We start from the raw sequence: 18558 nt of genomic DNA, 5'->3' as shown, positions 1-18558 counted from the left end.
ACTCGACACAAGAACTGGTAACATTCACATTGTTCAGTTCACATCCCAGCGTGACAAAGTCTGCGAAAGAGGAGATTGTGGTGAAACTCTCATAAACAGAGAAACCAGAAAGCTACAGAAAGCCAGTGTTTCCCATCATCGATGGATCAACAACGCTTACTGATTTGGTAGGGCCAGAATCACACTTCTTGTTTGATGCATTTAGAGTTGAGATTGATTGGGTGACAAGTCACTTTACTGCCACATATAGCCTGACAGGCTGCTCCATAATGTCTTAATGCGTCTCATATTTGTTGTGTTTGCATATTTTTTTTCTGTTTCTGATATCAAACAAGAGAACAAGAAAGAAATATCCTCTTAATCTTCATAAGATGTAATTAGCAGTCATTCAGACCTGTGATTTAATTCTAATCTCCATCTGGGTATCATAAATTCCTGGACACTGTAACTCAGTTAGAGCATTTGTGTAACTCAACTCTGTCCCCCCCCTTTGTCTAATGGTTGGTGAACAGGCAGGCTGAGCTGGCTGCGTTCCTGGACTCCAGCGCCTGATCAGCTGGACGTGGAAGCAACAATAAGTGGATCTGACGCCTGTTTGGAAGGAGCTGGAGATAAACAGACGTAGAGGGGCTGCAGCTGTACGTGGAAAATGCACAGCAGAGAGGGGAGGACAAGGGAAGGAACAAGAGGGAGAGAGATGGCGAAACAGTGATGGATGAGTTCAACGTGGGAACGCCAAATTAGAAAACAGATGATGGAGGAGTCAAGAGGGTAAGTAGGTACACACTAATTCACTGCAGAATCCTAAACTGCTCTTAGATTTGTTTGAAATGTATTCTTTGTACGTGAGGATGTTTGCCATGTTAACTTTTAAATGTCTGTCTGTGTTGTCAACGACTCTGGCTCTCACCCAGTGTTAGCCTGGATGGGCTCCAGTCCTCGACAACCCTATAGGATGTGGGATGGATGACCGGATAGACTGATGAATGAAACTCATGACGCAGGCTAATCAACTTGTATCTGTTCTTATAGCTTGAAGTGTTTCTGTACAGGGCACGCTTAAAGGGATAGTTCAATATCTAGGGAAATTCACTTTCTTTTCTGATGGGGACTCAACAATATTCATCATGGTGGGACTAGTGAAGGGTCCGAGGATCGCCAAAGTCAGCCAAATTGTTCCTCTGTCCAGACCAAAGTGCTGGTAGATAGAAACTCCCACACCTCAACCCACACAGCAATGTGGTAGTAATTAGTGTGTTTGGCAACTTGTGAACAAAAAGTTTTTGGCGCACTTCCCCCGGGAAAACAACATCCATCTCTGGCAGTAAGAGCCGAGCAGGTTCCGCTGTGTACTGACGGTGTTTGAAGACAAAAAAACGAGTCTTTGTAGCTTTTTTTACAGAAAAGAAAAATTTATATGTGGAAAAAGTCAGAACGCCCTGGCGAGTCCTCCCTAACAATTCTTCAGTGCACTCCCACACCGGAAAACAGCATCAGCCCTGTGAGAGCCAGGTAGGTCAATGTGAAGTGATCACAGACCACAACATTGCAATGTATATTTCCGGTTCTTGTTATTGATTATGACTTAAATTATCTAAAATACAGAGTGTAGGACTTTATTTTCCCTGTTTCGATACTAATTTCGATACTACTAATCCTAACAATTGTTCCCAGTGTCTATCAGTGACGCACAGGCTGTTCTGGGCAGCTCCCAGTGTGAATGTGTTGCTGCTGCAACAGCATTGCACAGATTGAATTTTGGATCTAAAATGTTAACCTATCATCAGACCAGATGGATTTTCTTCTAAAAGCCTGTTCATGTCCAGTAAGCACAGCTCCAATCTTATGTAGCCTGGTATCTATATATTCTGTGTGAGTGACATGAAATCAAATATCTTGTTATCTCCTCCTAAGAGGCTGTTAATAACCTGTAAGAGACGTACTGCAGCCGGGACGCAGCTCAGGTTTATAACAAACCACCTCCAGAACAAAAGGCCACTTTATGCGGGCCCTCCTCCCTCTGCTCACAGCAAGAGGAGACAGGATAGGATCTGACAGCAGACATGAGTATTCATTTAAACAAAAGGATTCCTTTTACCCCCCCCGCCTAATCCCTCTCCCTGGAGTTACAGCAGGTAATAATAGCTAATCCTAAATTAGGAATGTGTCATGTTGTGCCAGATGCTACCTTGTTGGGACTGAAGCATGAGGATGGAGAACAAACCTGCTTTACTGACAGAGTGATTAGATATGAGACTCCACTGAGTCATGAACGAGGACGAGGATTTAAGGTCAGACGCCGGTTCCGCGTTACTACAACAACATGCCTGTCGCAAAATAAAGCCCCAATACAATCAATTAGAGCTGCATGATTGAATCACAGCATTGATTCTTGCCTCTACCTCTCACACCTTACTTGATAAATACAGTGTTTCGCTGTATTTGTACTAGCAGGGCATCAAACCACACTCTCCCAATTACCCGAAGCTGTTTTAACAGATAAGTGTGCGTTACTCCCGAAACGTCCGGTTGAACCCATTATCATTCAGGGAGAGAGAAAACTCTGGCTTGTTAGGATTTCTTTAAACCAATCCGGGCACCAAACTCATGATGCAGTGATGGTGCTACAGTCGTCCCTCGCTATAACGCGGTTCACTTTTCGCGGACTCGCAGAATTTTTTAGTGTACTTTTGCATGCTTTTTTTTACAGCGTACTGTACAGTATGAACGCGCATTGTCAGGGCCGGTTTTAGCTATGGGCAATGTGGGCGTGAGTCTCCGTGAGGGCGCACGGGCGTAAATGTAGCCAGAACCGCCGCTGCGCATTGTGTTCGGCACCGTCAGAGGAACTGTGAAATACGCGTGAGTTACTGGTAATAATTTCTTATGGGTCAAACCTCGTAGATTGATCATTAAAGTTAAATTTGTTTAAAAATGTTTGGGCTTGAAAACAGTTTTTGATCTTTGGTTTCATTTACTAATACAGTATTGTACTTATTTTTGTTAAATCTGCGAAAGTTTGAACTTTGAGAGTTTAAATAAGAGAGAAATGTGAGAAAATGTTAATGCCTGTCTGAGAAAAGTGTATAAAAGTGTGTGGTTAGGGGTTTTACGGCCTTAAAACATGTAGAATAATTGTAAAACTTACTTCGCGGATTTCGTTTATTGCGGGTTATTTTTAGAACGTATCCCCCGCGATAAATATGGGAGCACTATACTTTCTCTTGTTTTTGTGTATGGAGAGGTGAGCCCTGCCATTAAAATATAAAACAGTAAACGATGTATGACTTTTACTGATACAAAACACAAACCTAACTTGATCATCGATGGTCTGGAGATGAAACCAACTGCACTTTAGCTCTGATAGGTCTCACTGCCTCGATAGGTGTAAGAAACTTTTTCCATAACTAGTGGGCAAACCTGCAAGAATATCCCTGTTCCACAGCAAGCGTTCTAAACATAACCTTTGCATCTCTTTACAACCATACACCCAAAGAAAACAAAGCAGACCTGCCTTACTGCACAACTGAAATTTTCAAAAATGGACAGAAGAAGACTACATGGGCTCTGACTAACTACCTGTTAGCCACATGTACTGCTCTAGTCTTTATTAGGGCCCGAGCACGGCTCGCTGGGGCGAGGCCCTATTGGATTTCGAACGCTGAACGACATTTAAAAGTAAATCGCATTTCCGACGGCCCATATCCCCTCGAAAACTCACGAAAATTTGCCTACACCCCCAAAGTCGGGCGTAAAATTACGCATTTTGGAGGTCTCGCACATGGATGTACGCATATGGCTCTACGGTGCCACCTAGGTGTGTGTTTTCGGAGGTGCCCCTCGCCACGGTTTCATCCACGTGTACGAAATTTGGAGGGAGTATGTAACATGCCCAGACGCACAAATAAGTCTCTTGGTGCCCCGGGCTACAGTGAAGCATACGGCGTCCAATTTTTGTCAAATTTGGACTTTCGTGTTTTTGGGGTCATTTCCATAGGTCGCATTTGAACGAACTCCTCCTAGGGATTTTATCCAATGCGTTTGAAACTTGGCGTGTGTGTTCTCAAGGCCTCGACAATTAAAAGTTATCAAAATCACAACTTTTCATCAGAGGGCGTGGCTGTGACGGCGCGTCAAAGTCAACGTTGCCGATTTTTTCGAAAAAAATGAGACTCCATTGACTTTTGGGCTGATTTTCGGGCAAAAGTGTTGGGCTGTCATATACTTTCTCAGAGCTGTCTGAAACTTCACGTGGTTGTAAAGACCAATGTTATGCAGAATTCGGCTGCATAATATCTTTTAGGGGGGAGGGCAAAAGCTGTAATCCAAGAGCTAAGCTAAGTGCTAACTCTAAACCAGATTCTTCATAGTGACGGTGAAAGCAGCTGTTCAAGCAGAAGAGCCAAGACCACATTTAAGACATTCATCATGTATTTATATGAGGAGGCACTGGCTACATACCTGGTGACCAGCACAGCAGTATCCACTGGTGGGATGTCATCCCTTCCACCAGGAATGTGGTTGGTGCCAAGGTAACGCGGCCCCCCAAACTCTTGATACTGCCAATGACAGAAGGTCTCCAGAGACCTTTCTCCATGATGGCCCACCTTAAGTTTTTCCTGAACAACAGATACACAGCAGATTAACTCCAGCCTCTCCTGGTACACTGTGTCTCTTTATCCTTCTGTTGGAAAAAACACATCCATTATGTGCGTCAGCACGCTCACAATAACAATGCTGTTTGGCATGTTAACATGCAAATCAGCACTAAAAGTACAGCCGAGGCTGATGGGAACATCAGCGTTTTAGTTTTGTGGGTATTTTCTCAAACTGAAGTTATTAGAAGTCATCATTCATGATGAATAATGACCTATACTGTCATGTCATGTCACATAGCTCATTTTTTAGTGTGTGTCTTTGGCAAAAGAAAAAATCTGTTTTATTGCTGAATGTCTGACATCTCATTTTTACCCTGACAGGCCAATCAGAACCAGTCAACTGAATCAAAGCAGTCACAACAACAAAGACGCACGAAGACGTTTGATTTTGTGTCTGCGCCACATCTGGAATGTCAAGCAGGTAATCAGTATTATGGACATATTAAAAACAGAAATGGGTCACCATGGAGGGTTCATTTACGTCACTCACAGAGCGCTTACAGATTGTTGCTTCAAACATCCATGTGCTCGGTCATTGGGCACAATACTGAACTGATTTTGTTTGTTTTTACATGCAGATCACTGAGAATCTTTAAGAGCACTTTTAAAAAACACTCACACACATATGCAGGGTGGGGCCAACATCTGCTGACAGTAAAGTTGGGGGTCGACTGAGAGTTAAAGAGGGGGTCAGAGAGGGTGAAAAGTCAAACTTACTGGGCGGGTGTGAAGCAACACCAGCTTGGTGACCCGAATGTTGATCCTGACTCCCAGACTCTGGTCGTGGAACATGTTGTAGACCTGCAAGGGACGGAGCAATGCTACTACTGATTCCACCAGAAGAGAAAAGATGTAAAGGACAGCGAGAGCAGAGAGGAATCAAGAATCTCTACACTGTCCTGTTTTATGATGATAGAAATGATTCAGGAGCCACAGGCAATGATATTATTCTAGTGTGGTAATGTCATCAAGACAGCAACAGTTGAGCGCGCAAGATCACGATTTTAAAGAAGAAAAACTTCAACTATATAGTATCATAACAACTTTAAAGTTGTAAACTGATTTCATAAACCCTTGTTATGCGAGTCAGGAGAATCAGACACTCTGATTCTTACCATGTTCATGACGGTCAGCAGAAACCTCTGTGCTGCCTCTGCGCCGTGGTACTGCACCATATCCGAGTCTGCTACCACCAACGTCTCCACAGTGTATGCTTCATGCAGGCGAATGGCATTCCTCTTCCCACGGCCCTCCTCGCCCACTTTCGACATCTTCGCCTTCTCCTTCCCTACAACAGGCAGACAGACAGGAGAGCAAAGTTATAAACACCACACCGGAGCTAAAATCACATTGGTTTAATGCTGCAGAACATAAAAAAGGTCATTAGTCAAACGTAGAGGCAGCTAGGCTGAAAGGAATGCACCTCTGAGTGCAGTATTTAACAGGACTGCATGAATAATGAAAGAAATACACAGAGAGAAATAAATAATATCTTTATGCTGTCAAACTGGCACAATGTTCTTCACAAGAGGACAGTTCACACAAGAATTCATCGTAGAAAGCATTTTCGCAAAGTTCAGAATTTTGCCCCAAATTAATAAATCAAAAACAAAAAAGTCAAATTTCTTAAGGGAGCCTGGACGCTTGACATGTTTAAAATGGCTGTCTCGTGTGTAACGTGTGTTAGATAGAAGTAGTATTTCATAGAGCTGCCTTATAGTCTCTGAGCTCACGTCACATGAATTAGACTGTATCTTTTTAAATGCACGTAATGAGCCAACATGTGCATCAACCTCACTGCGTTTTGTTATCTGCTACTTACTGTGTTTTTATCTTTATATACCTAATTTGTTAAGAGTGAAAGTGAGAAACCTGTCGGAGCCGTGATCAGTCGGCTGTCTTTATAAATCGCCCAAACGGATGCAAACAAAAACCCACTGAAGGTAAATTCTACACGTGTTGTGTTCAGCATATAAACCTATTACTACTACGGAATAAATTAGATTAAAAAGAAAACAAAGCAATTCAATGTGATCAGAAAAGAAATCATGGGAGTTGGGAACAATAAAATGTTGAGATGAGCGTCTCAGTCAACGCTCGTATTTTGTACAGCTGTATGCTTTTATAACTGTTGGTCAGCGCTTGAATGATACTGACTTGATCTTGGATACTATGATCTGTCTTTGGATAGTGGGAGAAAGTCAGACTACCCGGAAAGAACCCACATAGACATGGGGACAACATGCAAACTCCACACAAGCTGCAGGTTATTACAGCAGATGTCATCATGTAGGAGATGCAGATATTGAAACAGTAACACAATAGGACACCCTGTGTAATTTTGCAGCTATTTTCTGTCTAGTGTGTACGTGCATGTGAAGTCAGTGATCAGAACTTATGGAGGAACCTCTGGGGAAGAAACTGGACTTGCAGGTGTATAATTCTTATATTGTCACTGCACATAATAAATGTTCAATGTAATATCAACAAAGTCCTGAAGGAGCATCACAAATATATCAAGCACTAATTTAAAAACACTCAAAGAAATGCAGTGGCACTATATTCAAGCACTGTATTAAGATTATACAGACACACATCAAAGAGCTGTAATGGAGAATCTCTGCAGTGTTCTACAATAAAGTCCAACTTTATTCATACCGCACTTTAGAAAACATTCAAAGTGCTGTACATTCATAAAACAAAGCAAAGCAATTAACAACACGGGAGAGAGACACAAGGCGCCAGCTGGCAAAGCAAGTTTACAGAGGCAATTACAAATACAAGAAAGAAACGGGGCACTGTTTCAGCATGCCTTATCTCCTCAGGCAGGGGATTTCAAAGTTGGGGGTCTCAGACAGCTAATGGAAGTCACCTGTGTAGGGCTGATAGTCACTCAGTGTCAGCGTTGGCAGTGATACTACAAGGGTAACAGACATTTGTGCAAAGGCATACATAGTGATGGGCTTGTGTCTCATCAATAAGGATATTTGCTCAAATCTTACATGAAAACTATTGTTTTACCCAACCTTTGGGTAAAATCCAGTTCTATGAAGTGTATTTATTGTCAAATGATTAAGCAATTTTATGCGAGTTTACATCAGCAGCAGTCCCATCACTTGGCTTTAACTTCTATGTCAAGCTGGTGTATTCTTTTTAACATGGACTTCTTACAGATGTCATCCATCTGTGGGTTTTGGAAACCACAGCATGGGTGTGTCTGAAGAGTCCACGTAAAAAGGTGCCTCTTCTGTAAGTGGTTTGCTCATTCATAAATGCCGGGGCTCAGGAGGTAGAGCGGGTCGTCCACTAATCAGATGATTGACAGTTCAATCCCCGGCTCCTCCAGTCTGCATGTCGAAGTGTCCTTGGGCAATATACTGAACCCTAAATTGCTGCCGAAGGCTGCGTCATTGTATTAATGGTTAGCTCCTAAAACGGATGAGCAGTTGGCACCTTGCATGGCAGCTAATGCCATCAATACATGAATGTGTGTGTGAATGGGTGAATGAGACATGTAGTGTAAAAGTGCCTGTAAAAGAGTGGGCAGAAGACTAGAAAGGTGTTATATAAGTACAGTCCATTTACCATAACACATGCACATTGAGAGTGTGTTTGAGGAGATCCCGTTGTTTCCTGGTATAGTCATGCTTATTTGGGCATTTCATACATCTGGTCATGGTAGGTACCCCAGTCATACTGACAAATGGCAGATCTGTCTGTCAGTTGCTACATGGTCATTGCATTCTGCTAAATGTAAAACTAAATGTCATACGTTGTAATATTCTTTGCTTTCTGGTAAGTATCGAGCAAGTTCTGGCCATTGCTGATCTCATCAACTTGTTCCTGATCAGATTATAAACCTGGGTAAAGGTGGTGTCATTTTTTTAAGGTTGTCTCAACTTCTGTACTCACAATTGCTGGTCATGGCAATTATTCACATTTAAACACTCAAATAATGGGTTCTTTTGACCTCATGCTCACCAATTCCTCTTTGCAGTTGTCTTATTATCTTGATTTCATTTTGGTCCTTGCTGACTTTTATTACGTTCTACATGTTTTACACTCATGGTCTTCATGAAGTCATGCTTCATCCGCGGTATTTTCAGTTTGGTGGTTGGACCCCAATTTCTGTTTGTCATTAGTGCTCAGAAGGATAAGGAAAATAAAAGGTTATAAATAAACTTATTATATCTAGTTATATATTGTGACAGTCTAAGAAAATATTAGGTAAACCAGGAGACGCAGAGCTGTGTCTGATATCAAACATCTGCAGGCAGATTACTAGATAAGTCCTGAAGACTTGGAACAGCCCCTGAACATGTGTCTGTCTGTTTCCATCTCTCCTGGCTTGGCTAAAAGATCGAGTTTTATGTCAAACACACCAGCTTGCTGGGGGATCTTACCCATTTTTTTTTCTCCACTAACACACTCCTGATCGTTCCAAAGTGCTACTACACTGTAATGGCTAGGAGCTAAGGCTCAGAGGGGGTCTAACCATTTCTTAATGCTCTATCTGGATCGCGTAGTGTTACGCACTGCAGGGCCTGGTTCTGTGTTTTCTTAGTGCTGCAGACTCCCACAAACCACAAATGTTTAGCATTTCAACAAATATTGCTTAAGGATCAAAATAACCATGACAGCAACAATCAGAAGACAACAATCATGCAACTATATTGTATATCTTCAGCGGCCATCAGAAACCGGTAATAAACTGACGCAAACATACAATATTGCTACGATAAACCTTTGTGCTGAAGGGAATGGAGCCTCAGTGGTTTTCTGGGTACAAACCAACTTCTGTCTGTAATGCCAAGAATAGAAACCCAACAGTCAATTACTGATAATCACCTTTAAACTGTAACATTAAGTTACCCCACAACACCAAGAGCGGCCCCAGTTCATAGGGGGAATAAAGAGATTGAAGAGCCCACCAGGGTGAGTAAAAGTACACTTCAAACAAACCTCCTGTCGGCTTGCCTGACAGCGTTAGAATCTTCTGGCATTGGCAACGGGGAGGAGAGTGTGCCAAATAAAGACATTACGTAATAAGAGTCAGAGGTACGCCAAGACTATCCACCAACCTGACCTCCATACTTGTAACTTCACTATGAAGGACACATTACTTTGTGTTCCACGATGCACAAATTAGTTCCAATGCCGACCTTCGGCGTGGAAGGCTTTTTCAAATTTGAACGTAATTAGATGTGATCCTGAGATGACAACCAAGTACAACATGCCAACACACACCACTCTTTTAGTGCCTCCAACACATTCAAGGTACAACATTTTTGCGGCCAATACAAATTGCGGCCAAGTTTGGCTTTTTAATAAAATTTAGTGAGTTGGTAGTTGATGCATTTATACTTTGCAAAGTATGACATTGGGAAAACATTATTTTGGTGTCAGTAATGAAACTCAGATATCACAGTGGGACCAGTACTGAAACTTTTCTAATGATACCCAGTGTCACATGCAATAGCTATCACTAATGAGATCCTAAGAGTCAATAAATGGTAACTGGTAACTATAAGGTCTTAAAAACACCAGTGCATCACTCTATTACATTATCCTCATCATCATTGCTGCTGACATTAAGTCGGCTTGTTAAGACGGTTAAGAAGTTTTAACATTCCACTATGTATTTAGCAAGCTGGGCGCTCCAGTGTCAGTCTGGGACTTCTTACTTGAGGCGCTCAGTAGCCGCCTCTGCAGAGGCTCGTGCTTAGAATGAGTTCTGTATTGTTTGACTCATGTGGTGTCTGTTTAGCTTGTTTCCTGGAGTGCACAAAAGTGACTGATAGATCTTTTATTGTCAGGAAAGCTTTGCCCAAGAGTGAGGGCTCCCTGTAACGCTGCATTATGAATTCATCCCAAGACACTGACTCCAAACCAAGAGCACTGGAGGCCAATCGCCCAGAATAATCCATGCATCGTTGCATATGTACAGAATAAAAGCTTTGTATCTCAAGCTTGAATCTCTACACTTGTGTCACTTGAGTCTTATCTGACAGCTTGTAGGATGCAAAATCATTTTGGATGCTTTGGTATTTATTTTTGCAGAGTTGCTGTCTCTAGCTGGCAAGGTCTCATTGTGATTGCATAATAAACTGTAAAAATCTTGGAAGCTTGTTTTGAGACTGTGTCAGTAAAAGCACCATTTCATTCTTTTTCTGACGGCACAAAAAATAAAATATTACAAAAACAAAAAGCGGAGGATTAATAGCTTTGAGAGAGCCCTTAAGGGCAGCATTTAGACCGAAGAAGTGGTTGCAACAATTGCATCTGGTGCGGAAGTGTGTGGGAGTGTGGACATATTTATTATTATTATTATTTATGTATTCAATGGCTTCATTCATTTATTTTCTTTGCCGTTCAACCACCACTGACTCTCACTCAGATACAAATCAACCATTGGTGTCACCATTTTGCAGCACAGACTGCAAGCCTGAAACATACGTCAAAGCTGAAATAATGAAATAAACCAAGCACCACTGATTTGGTCTGAATCAGGCTGGCTTCGCAGGAATGAATGAACCCATTCTCCTAGAGATGTTTGCTCCTATTAGTCAATCAAATCAAATGGTTGAAATAAACTCAACAAGTTATCTAACCTAAAGAACTAACTAGATCATTTGTCACTGTCTTTCAAACCAGGTCATAGGAGTGTGTTTCTGATCTGTCAGATTAACTAAAACTACACTCTTAGTCCAGCCCAGCCTCTTTTGGGGGGGGTTAGGGGTTAGTCCCCCAATTTGAGGCACCCTGGGGCTTAAGAGGTTCAGTGATAACTGAGGGCTTCAGGTATAGGTATGTTAGGCATTTATTCAAGTCCTGCCAGATCCAACTTTTGTCTATTGCACTTTATACAGGAAGACATGTAAGGCACAGGCCAGCACATGTCAGTTGAACCCAGTGGTCCTCGGGGGAAGCAAGTGACAATTGAAGTAGACAAATATTGAATTAAGGCAGAACCAGATGACACTGAAATTTTATAATAAAGTACCACAACAACAGAAATCATGCCTAGAAGTGACAGCTTATAGAAGAGACAGCACAAAGCCCATAAAAGTTGCATCATATCCCACCCAGGCAGAAAAATGAGACTCCCAGCAGGAATCAGAGAGCTGCTCTTTATGATTTGGAGGGGAAGAGCTTGTAATAAGGAATGAGAGGATGTGTTTGAGTCACTCAGACAAATAACACAGTGCTTTGAACTGTGAAACCAACACCAGCACCGCAGGGGGAAAATGACTGCTTAGTACTTTGTGGGAGAACATTGCCTCATACAGTGATTGGACTGCTGCTTCTGCTACTACTGCTACTGCTGCTGCTCAGGCCTGAAGTAATTATTGTTGTTTAGAGATTTTCCGATGACAGTTACAAAAAAAACTTACACTAATGTAAGAAAAACAATATTTTTGGAAGAAACTAGCATTTGCTTTTTCGACATAATGACCCCGTCTTTACATAACCTACATTACTCTCACAGCAGCCAGGATGCATATGGAGTTATATCATCGTAATAAATCAAGATGAATGTCTACCTACGCGAGTCAACGCTACTGCACAGAAAGAAAGAAAAACTTTAAAATGTGATTTACTCTCAACTGCTGTAAAGTAAAAATGAAAATTCCAAACTCCAAACAAAAGAAACAATTTAAGAAATTATGCATATTTATATCTATATTCAGTATACACCATGAGCAGAATTTATATTGACAGTGACAGTGCATGATCATATGTTAAAAATGTGTGCATTTTAAACTGTACAATTATCATCTATAATGGAAGTGGTGGTTTAGTGCTACATAGTTACTACACAGGGTTTGTTTCTTTCACTGTATGAATTAATTACCTGTTATCAGAGTGATGGCCTGTGGAAACAAACTGTTCTTGTGTCTGGTTGTTTTGGCATACAGTGTTCCATAGCACCTACCAGAGGGGAATGATTGGAACAGGTTGGGTCCAGGGTGGTGGTCTGCAGTAAGCTTCACTCTGGACACCGGACATGTATAAGTCCAGAATTTGCACCAGTGATCTTTTCTGCGTTGGCTACATTAGAAAGAAAAACTGCTCATCTAACAGCATCTAAGTTGCATAAGGACGGTGCACAAACCTTAGAACCAAAAAGAACCCTTTTCCACAAAAGGAACATAAATATCAATGAATATCAAATATAATTCCTTGCATTAATACATTCTTCTGGTCCAACTCTCGCCCTCTAACCTTTAACCCCAGCTCGCTGTGAACAGCCTTCTCGCTACAAACCCTAACAAGGTCCTGAGCATATTCTCCACTGTTCTCTGCTTCTTAAAAGAAAGAGTAGCCGTCCTGTTGAAGAGATGCGCCATACAGAAAAATGGTGATTACTTCTGTTTGTTGTAGCCATCTGCCGGACCACTCAGGATCAACAGAACTGCTCGAAACCAACGAAAGTACCTGGAACTTACAGTGAGTTTCACCTCCAGACCAGTTCCCAAATGCAGTTAGAGGTTTTTGTCCCAAGAGTGGTTGGAGGACAGTGGAAAAACAATCAAAGCCTTCGACAAAGAATACATGTTACATTATGTTTGCTTAAGTACTTGCTGTGGAAAAGGGCTTTTGTGATGCTGTCATGGGTTGTCATCTTTCATTTTAAAGTGGCTGCCAATGTTAGGAGGGCCAGTCTTGCCTCAAGGGCCTGCCAGGGGAGAAGTGGAAGAAGAGTGTAGATGTTGTGCTCCAGAGAGTACAATTCTTTTTGTTGAGACCAAAATGCCCAATAAATGATATTCCACATCCCTGAAGTTGTTTGGTTTAGTTTCTGTCTGCATCTATTTGAAAACCTAAATGAAAAAAACTTCAAATGGCCGAAAACATGTTGGCTTGTGCAGGTTTTTTCAGATGAAATTGAATCGGGAAACCCTTATGATCTGCCCCAGGAGTAGAGGTAAGGTGCTCCTGACTTGTTCTCCAGCCATGGAGGAAGCAGATGCCTGAGCTCCACTGTTGCTTTTACTTCCTTTGAGCTTTTCCCGTTGACTGGGTGACAGTCTCAGATTCCATTCATGAAGCAGGAATTTCATTACCGGAGACAGGACAGAACAGGTCACGGCAGTAAGAATTATAATTAAAAAGTCTCCTAGTTCAGTGGTCAGGAGCAGCAAGTAAAAGGACTGAATGTATTCTCTTCCCACAATATCTACTTTTGTGAGGGAGAAACTCAAACCCTGCAATGCCCAAACACATGCAGAGCTACTTGAAATGTTTAACAGAGCCAAAATTTTGAATTTGCTGGTTGAAGTGAAGAGTGCGCTACAGGATTTTTCAGATTTTCATGCAGCGTGGATCAGCCCACATGCCTCACTGTCACAGGCTGTCTGATATACCACATCGTGATCATGATCAGAGTCTCAACCTGTTACAGTACAGCCCTGAGATGCTGGATTCAATTGGGGCTTGGATGGGATGTTTAAACCTGCATTCCCTTTGCCATGCAGACCTGTAGCTTTTTCTTTACTATGCATCACTCCACTGTACCCAGCCTTTCCCTCTGGTCACCCCCAACCCCATTCTGCCATCTTTTCTTTCACCATTCATCAGTTCCCATTCACTTATCATCCCCAAAGGCCCAACCAGCCCGACCAATCCTCTGCCTTCTTCTCCTGAGACCCATCAAGTGTCAACTGCTCTGGGCTTCTGTGTGGTTACAGATGTGGTTTGTTATCGTATGAGGGCAGCTATTAACCTTCATCTATTAGACTCTGTGTAGATCACTGAGGCTTTGTTCAGACTGCAGAAACAGCTGAAAACCACAGACTGTCCACGGTTATCTGCTGAATTAAATGATTGGATGTGCTTATTACAAGGCCAGTGACAGCCACAGAGATCACATTTGATTTATTGACTGCTGTAGTGATGAACAGAGAATTTCAAACACACACACCAAAGGATTAGCTACCCTCAGCCTTGGGGCACTACAACATGCAACTTTACATCACAAGCTGTCCATTTTACCGTCGTCATGCACATCCATTGACTAGAGAGACTTAATCAAAAGAATGGGTGTTAATTGAGCTTATGTGTGGGCATAGATTTATCTACCCCAAGGCTAGACGGTTTAACCAACCCCTGATGAATATTGCCATTTGATGTAACGATACAACCATAGTAAACATTCACAATGGTCAATAATCAATTCCTTGATGACAAAACCCGTTTTTAAAATCCATTCGTGATGCACCTCCTGATATTACATTACATTACATTTAGCAGACGCTTTTATCCAAAGCGACTTACAGAGGAGGACATAAGCTGAGAAAGGTGTAAAGGAGCACAGAGTAGTTGTTAGTTTTGTTAGTTTTGTTAGGCAGGGAAGCATTCTCGAAACAGAAAGGTTTTTACAAGTTTTTTAAAGGTAGAAAGGGATGTTGCTGTTCTAGTAGCCGTTGGTAGGTCATTCCACCATTTGGGGACGACCACAGAGAAGAGTTTAGAGTGACCTCGCTTTGCGAGAGGCGAGGGTACAACTAGACGGTTTGTATGAGCGGAGCGTAACGCCCTGGTCGGGACGTGAGCCTTTAGTAAGACGCTGAGATAGGCAGGGGCAGATCCTGAGGTGGTTTTGTAGGCTAGCGTCAGAGCTTTGTGTTTAATTCTGGCAGCTACAGGCAGCCAGTGCAGGTCGCTGAAGAGTGGGGTGACATGTGACCTTTTAGGTTGATTGAAAACCAGTCGCGCTGCGGCATTCTGGACCATTTGCAAAGGTTTGATTGCGATAATGATAACACCGAAGACATTCGAAATCCTATTTTAACACCCTGAGCGCAACATTAGGTGTGACGTGGTCTCGGTTCGGTCGCCCCCCGTGGAGCACCTGCTCTTTCAGTTCATGTACGTGCAGCAAAGTGCAAAAAGAGCTGAGAGAGGAGGAATGTACACGAGAGGGTGTGGTGACTCATGCATTTGCTCTCGACACATTACTGCTGTTGTAGTCTTGAAACAGCTGATCCAGTCCAGAGTGAAGTATGACAACAGCAGCACAACACATGGAGAGACGCTTCGCTGTCGCAGAGCGTCGAGCATGCCGTTGTTTGAATAGTTCATTTAGTTCATTCTACTGTAAAATATGATACAGCAGCGCCATGATTCATTTCAACACCGAAACACTGGAAAACAAATTTAAAAAAGGTTGGAAAGGAGGTCGTGACACATGGTATTAATGAGCTCTTCTCTTTTAAAATCATGCCGCAGATTTATCAACACGTGTCCGACTGCCTTCATATGTCTGCAGAGCTTTAATGAAGTGAAAAAGAAGCTTTTCATCCGGCATAAAGCAGCTGTGGACGACAGGTACTGAAGGAATCACTCAGACAAATGCTGCTGTTCCCACTTCATCCACATCACAGACGTTTCATTTTTATGCCAAATTATAGTTGGAGAGTTTTGAAAGTTTGCTAAATTACATTTTAAGCATTATTCCATTATTTCAGCTCCAACTATTTAGTTTGATTGTTGATAAAAATCACATTGGCAGTCTGGTCTGGTCTAGACGTCCTGAGTTTCACTTGAAACACCAACACTTTGGAAAATACCAGTGGTCCGAAGGCTGCTTGCATTGGTCATTGCACCACCATGAAAATAGGGCCATTGTTCTTTGATTTTTATTATTTTACAGTCACAGCTTCCCCAGCAGAAACATCTCGCTCCCTCTTTAAGTGTCCTGTAATGTCTGACTGAAGAAACATTCATGTAACAGACACCTCCTGCCAGTAACTTTAAAAAATCTACCACGGAAACGGTGGTATCCGTGTCATCCTCAAGCTCGGGTCCTCTACCAGAGGCCTGGGAGTTTGAGGGTTCTGCGCAGTATCTTCGATGTTCCTAGGACTGCACTCTTCTGGACTGAGGCTATAGATGTTGTTCCTGGGATTTGCTGGAGCCACTCTCCAAGTTTGGGGGTTACTGCCCCAAGTGCCCCCACTACCACGGGGACCATGCAACCCTTGACCTTCCACATCCGTTCCAGCTGCTCTTTCAACCCTTGACACTTCTCAAGTTTCTCATGTTCCTTCTTCCTGATGTTGGCGTCAGCTGGGATCACCACATCTATCACCACTACCCTCTTCTGCTCTTTGTCCACCACCACTATGTCTGGTTGGTTAGCCAGGACCTGTTTGTCAGTCTGGAAGCTGAAGTCCCACAGAACCTTGGCCCTGTTGTTCTCAGCCACCTTCTGTGGTATGGCCCATCGGGATTTGGGTACTTCCATTACTGGAATATATATATATATATATCTATTATATTTATATATATATATATATATATATGAAACACTGACACTTTTCTCTATCTGTTCATATACAGTTATGCATGTGTGCGAGACATGTGTTCAAATCCCATGGACATGCAGTCAAAGAAAGAACACGTCCTGGAACATGTATAATACCACTGTCAAATTAAATACAAATTGATGGCATTTTTTTTGCAGCATAACTCATCCTGAAGATTATATGACCTGCTAGGACATGCAGCGGCTCCGCTGTGATACTGTAAATAAGGGGAGTGAAAAAAGCAGCTGAGGCTGTAATGGGCTAAAGGTGCCCGCCCTGTGTGGAGCTTTGTGGTAAACAAACAAAAAGTTCTGTTTACATCCAGAGCGTGCACGCCTGAGCACTAACAATTGTGTTAAATGCATTTTCCTCCTCATAAAACATTTCCGAAGCCAGTAGTTGGAACGTTAGGAGCTGATGTTTCTTCTTTTTCTGTTTTCTTTATTTGACTGTACGCACCGTAAAACGTATTCATGAACAACCAAAGTGTAAGTTCAACAGGTAAAGCACACAAACTGCTCAGTCACTCCTCATCCTCCTCCAGGCTCTTATGCAATATGACACAGTTACTTCCATCCAAACAGACTGAACTACTGCTGCACAAAGAATGCATGGGGGAGAGACGGAGAGAGAGAAAGAGGGAGGGAGGGAGAGAGAGAGAAAGGGAGGGATGTTGTGAATTCCTCTGGAAGTGGAGCTGATTCTTAATGGATATAAAGTCTGCCACAGTTTGCATCTCTCTCCAGAGACCATGTGGTTTTGGGGGAGGAAATAGAAGCTTTGGTGAAGAGGAGAGGAGAGGAGAGGAGAGGAGAGGAGAGGAGAGGACTGCAGGAAAGGAGCAGAGAGGACTGAGGCTGAGTCCAGGCAGACATGAATGCAAAGGAAAGAATTTAAAATCTGGCACTTCCCTCCAACCTCAGGACAACAGGACCATACATACATACGTACATACATACATGCATACATAGAGCAGAGTCTTCTAACCAACTCTGTGTCTCTAGTGTTGGAGACCCCAACCTCCCATTAAACACTCTGCTGCCACTACTCTCAAAGTTGGGTCTGGGGGCCACCCAAGCATGCAGACGGGAATGTCAGATATCCTTGAAGGGGATCCAAGACGTTCCCTGGCAGAAGAAAGAATAGTTTAACTTCACTATGATTTCATTCAGCAGAAATTATGTCAATTAGAGGCTGCAGAAAGTCCCACAAGTCATTCACAGCATCAGCACTCGTCTTCCCATCGAGCAGAACGAGGAGTGCATAACGTGAAGCTATCTGGGTCGTGTGCGTAATGAAAACATATGAAAAACCCCTGCTCAACCTTTGTGTGATGGCTGAAAACAAACGGACAGAACCCCTGCTCAACCTTTGTGTGATGGCTGAAAACAAACGGACAGAAGAGCTGCAGCAGCTCTGCTCGCACACACACACACACACACACACACACACACACACACACACACACACACACACACACACACACACACACACACACACACACATTATGTCTTAGAGCATCAGCCAACTATTATTGAGATAGTTTGTAGAGACATTGATGTGTGAAATCTGTTCGTCACACCACATTG

At 42.6% G+C, this 18558-nt stretch overlaps 1 protein-coding gene across 2 annotated transcripts in view; it reads right to left on the bottom strand.

Annotated features, from left to right (window-relative positions):
• adamts17 (ADAM metallopeptidase with thrombospondin type 1 motif, 17) overlaps positions 1 to 18558 on the bottom strand; it is a 121496-nt gene that overhangs the window by 81515 nt on the left and 21423 nt on the right. For both annotated transcript variants that reach the window (XM_027281876.1, XM_027281877.1), the window contains exons 4-6: positions 5774 to 5946; positions 5376 to 5459; positions 4462 to 4619 (exon numbers count right to left, since the gene is read on the bottom strand). In XM_027281876.1, the coding sequence (XP_027137677.1) occupies positions 4462 to 4619; positions 5376 to 5459; positions 5774 to 5946 (415 nt within the window). The remainder of the gene's footprint in view (positions 1 to 4461; positions 4620 to 5375; positions 5460 to 5773; positions 5947 to 18558) is intronic.

Source organism: Larimichthys crocea, chromosome VIII (assembly GCF_000972845.2).
Source record: "Larimichthys crocea isolate SSNF chromosome VIII, L_crocea_2.0, whole genome shotgun sequence".
Taxonomy (NCBI): Eukaryota; Metazoa; Chordata; class Actinopteri; family Sciaenidae; genus Larimichthys; species Larimichthys crocea.
The sequence above is the reverse complement of the archived record's forward strand: the minus strand, read 5'-3'. Positions and strand labels throughout refer to the sequence as shown.